The sequence below is a fragment of the Penaeus vannamei genome, chromosome 32 (genome assembly GCF_042767895.1).
Source record: "Penaeus vannamei isolate JL-2024 chromosome 32, ASM4276789v1, whole genome shotgun sequence".
Lineage (NCBI taxonomy): Eukaryota > Metazoa > Arthropoda > Malacostraca > Decapoda > Penaeidae > Penaeus > Penaeus vannamei.
Window position 1 is genome coordinate 22333498 of NC_091580.1, and position 2500 is coordinate 22335997.

The 2500-nt window shown below is 37.5% G+C and overlaps 1 protein-coding gene across 1 annotated transcript in view; it reads right to left on the bottom strand.

Moving 5' to 3' along the window:
* The window catches only part of qvr (protein quiver), a gene marked incomplete in the record, with an annotated part of 121003 nt that overhangs the window by 67464 nt on the left and 51039 nt on the right, over positions 1 to 2500 (bottom strand). Inside the window, 1 exon segment of the mRNA XM_070144805.1 lies at positions 1563 to 1589. Within this exon segment, the coding sequence (XP_070000906.1) occupies positions 1563 to 1589 (27 nt within the window).

Below are 2500 nucleotides of genomic sequence, written 5' to 3' on the forward strand. Positions count from 1 at the left end.
TTATCATGATTATCATTATCCTTATCTTCATTGTCATTAACATGATTGTTATTATCCTTATCATGATTATTATTATCCTTATCATCATTATTATAATCATCATTATCCTTATCATTATTATCATTACTATTATTACCATTCTTATCATTATTACCATTGCTATCGTTGTCATCATTATTCTTATTGCCATTTTTTATTTGTATTACTTTATAATTATAACAGCAACAGTAGCAACAGTAACACCAATAATAATGATAACAATAATTATCTTTATTATCATTATTGTTATCGTTCTTATTATCAACATCATTGCCATTATCATTACTGTTATAATTCTATCAACAAAGATAATAATAATGATAGCAATAATACAAACCATTATCAGTAACAACAAAAAATAGCAAACATAAGAATAATTAAAACAACAAAAAACAAGAACAAAAGTAACAACAACGAAGACGACAACAACAATAACAACAAAAACAACAGTAACAACAAGATCAACAACAACAACAACAACAACAACAACAACGACAAAAACAACAACAACAACAACACCACCAACAACAATATCACCACCAACAACAACAACAGCAACAACAACAACAACAACAAACACCATTAAACGTAACAAGAAAAGGAGAGGGCGCTGAGGTCGCTCTCAAGAAGGACATCACAAGACATAATTTTCTCGAGGTTCACATAATGATGCTTCGCGGGGGGTAACGAGACCGCCTCGAGCCCTTGGAGTGGGAGGGAGAAGGATAGGGGTGAGGGATAGGGATAAGGGCGCTCGGGGTGGGGGGGGGGAGGAGTGGAGTGGGAGAGGTGAAGAGTTGAAGAGGTACGGTGGAGAGAGGGAAAGGCGGGAGGAAGTAATTGTATGTATATGGGAGTGTAGACTCACACACATGCACATATACATATATCTATGTGTGTGTATATATGTATGTATGTGTATACATATATACATATACATATATATATATATATATATATATATATATATATATATATATATATATATATATATATATATATATATATATATATATATATATATATATATATATATATATATATATATATATATATATATATATATATATATATATATATATATATATATATATATATATATATATATATATATACATTTACATATACATATGCAAGCACATATATACACATATGTGTGTGTGTGCAAATAATGAGCCAAAAAATACAAAGAAAGAATCACCGCCAAGTATCCATTTTTTTTTTACTTCCCTATCTCTCATACGATTAAAAAAAGTACCTCTACCTATCTACCCATCTATCTCGCAAACAATCTCTCACCCTACCCACCCTCTTTCCTCGAAACACAGACAACCCTTTTCCCTCAATCCCACCCCTTACCCCCTACCCCCATCCCTACCCCCCTCCCCTACCATGCTTCAGAAAGATTTAAAGAAAGGGGGAAGGGGGCGGGGCCAAGTAGGCGTGGTCTCTCCTCCTTAAGTACACGGCTGCTGCAGTTCTGGGTACATGCTTACTCTACTCACTGCTACACTCTTCCTCACCCCGAACCGTGCAACTGAGCATGAGCACTGCAAAGAGAAAGAGAGAAAAATGTGGATTAGATATTGATTGTCGTTGCAAAATGAGAGGAAAGCGGATTAATTGATTAAAATATCCCTGGAATTGGAAATGAGAAAGTAGATTGATTATCAAATATTGTAATGAGAGAAGGAAGGAGTGAGAGATGTGATAAAATAAGAAAGAAAATGAGAGAGAGGGAGAGGGAGAGAGAGAGAGAGAGAGAGAGAGAGAGAGAAGAACACGAGAGAGAGAGAAGAACGAGAGGGGGTGAGAGAAAGCGAGTAAAAGCGAGAGAGAGAGAGAGAGAGAGAGAGAGAGAGAGAGAGAGAGAGAGAGAGAGAGAGAGAGAGAGAGAGAGAGAGAGAGAGAGAGAGAGAGAAGAGAGAAGAGAGAGAGAGAGAGAGAGAGAGAGAGAGAGAGAGAGAGAGAGAGAGAGAGAGAGAGAGAGAGAGAGAGAGAGAGAGAGAGAGAGAGAGAGAGAGAGAGAGAGAGAGAGAGAGGAGGGGGGAGGGGAACAAGCATTTTTTCACGTATTCTGTTATTCATGAAGTTGTAGTATATTGCTTCTTAGAAATATGAATTAATTCTCACACAAAAACGCACACCATTGCTCTGCCTGCATGTATGTCAGACATTCTTTTAATCTTTCTGTCTGTCAGTCTGTCTTTTTGGTCTTTCTGTTTGTTTGTTTGTCTGTCTGTCTGTCTGTCTGTCTGTCTGTCTATCTATCTGTCTGTCTGTCTGTCTGTCTGTCTGTCTGTCTGTCTGTCTCTCTCTCTCTCTCTCTCTCTCTCTCTCTCTCTCTCTCTCTCTCGCCCTCCCCACCCCCTCTCTCTCTATCTTTCTCTCTCTCTCTCTCTCTCTCTCTCTCTCTCTCTCTCTCTCTCTCTCTCTCTCTCTCTTCCTCTCTCTCTCATCC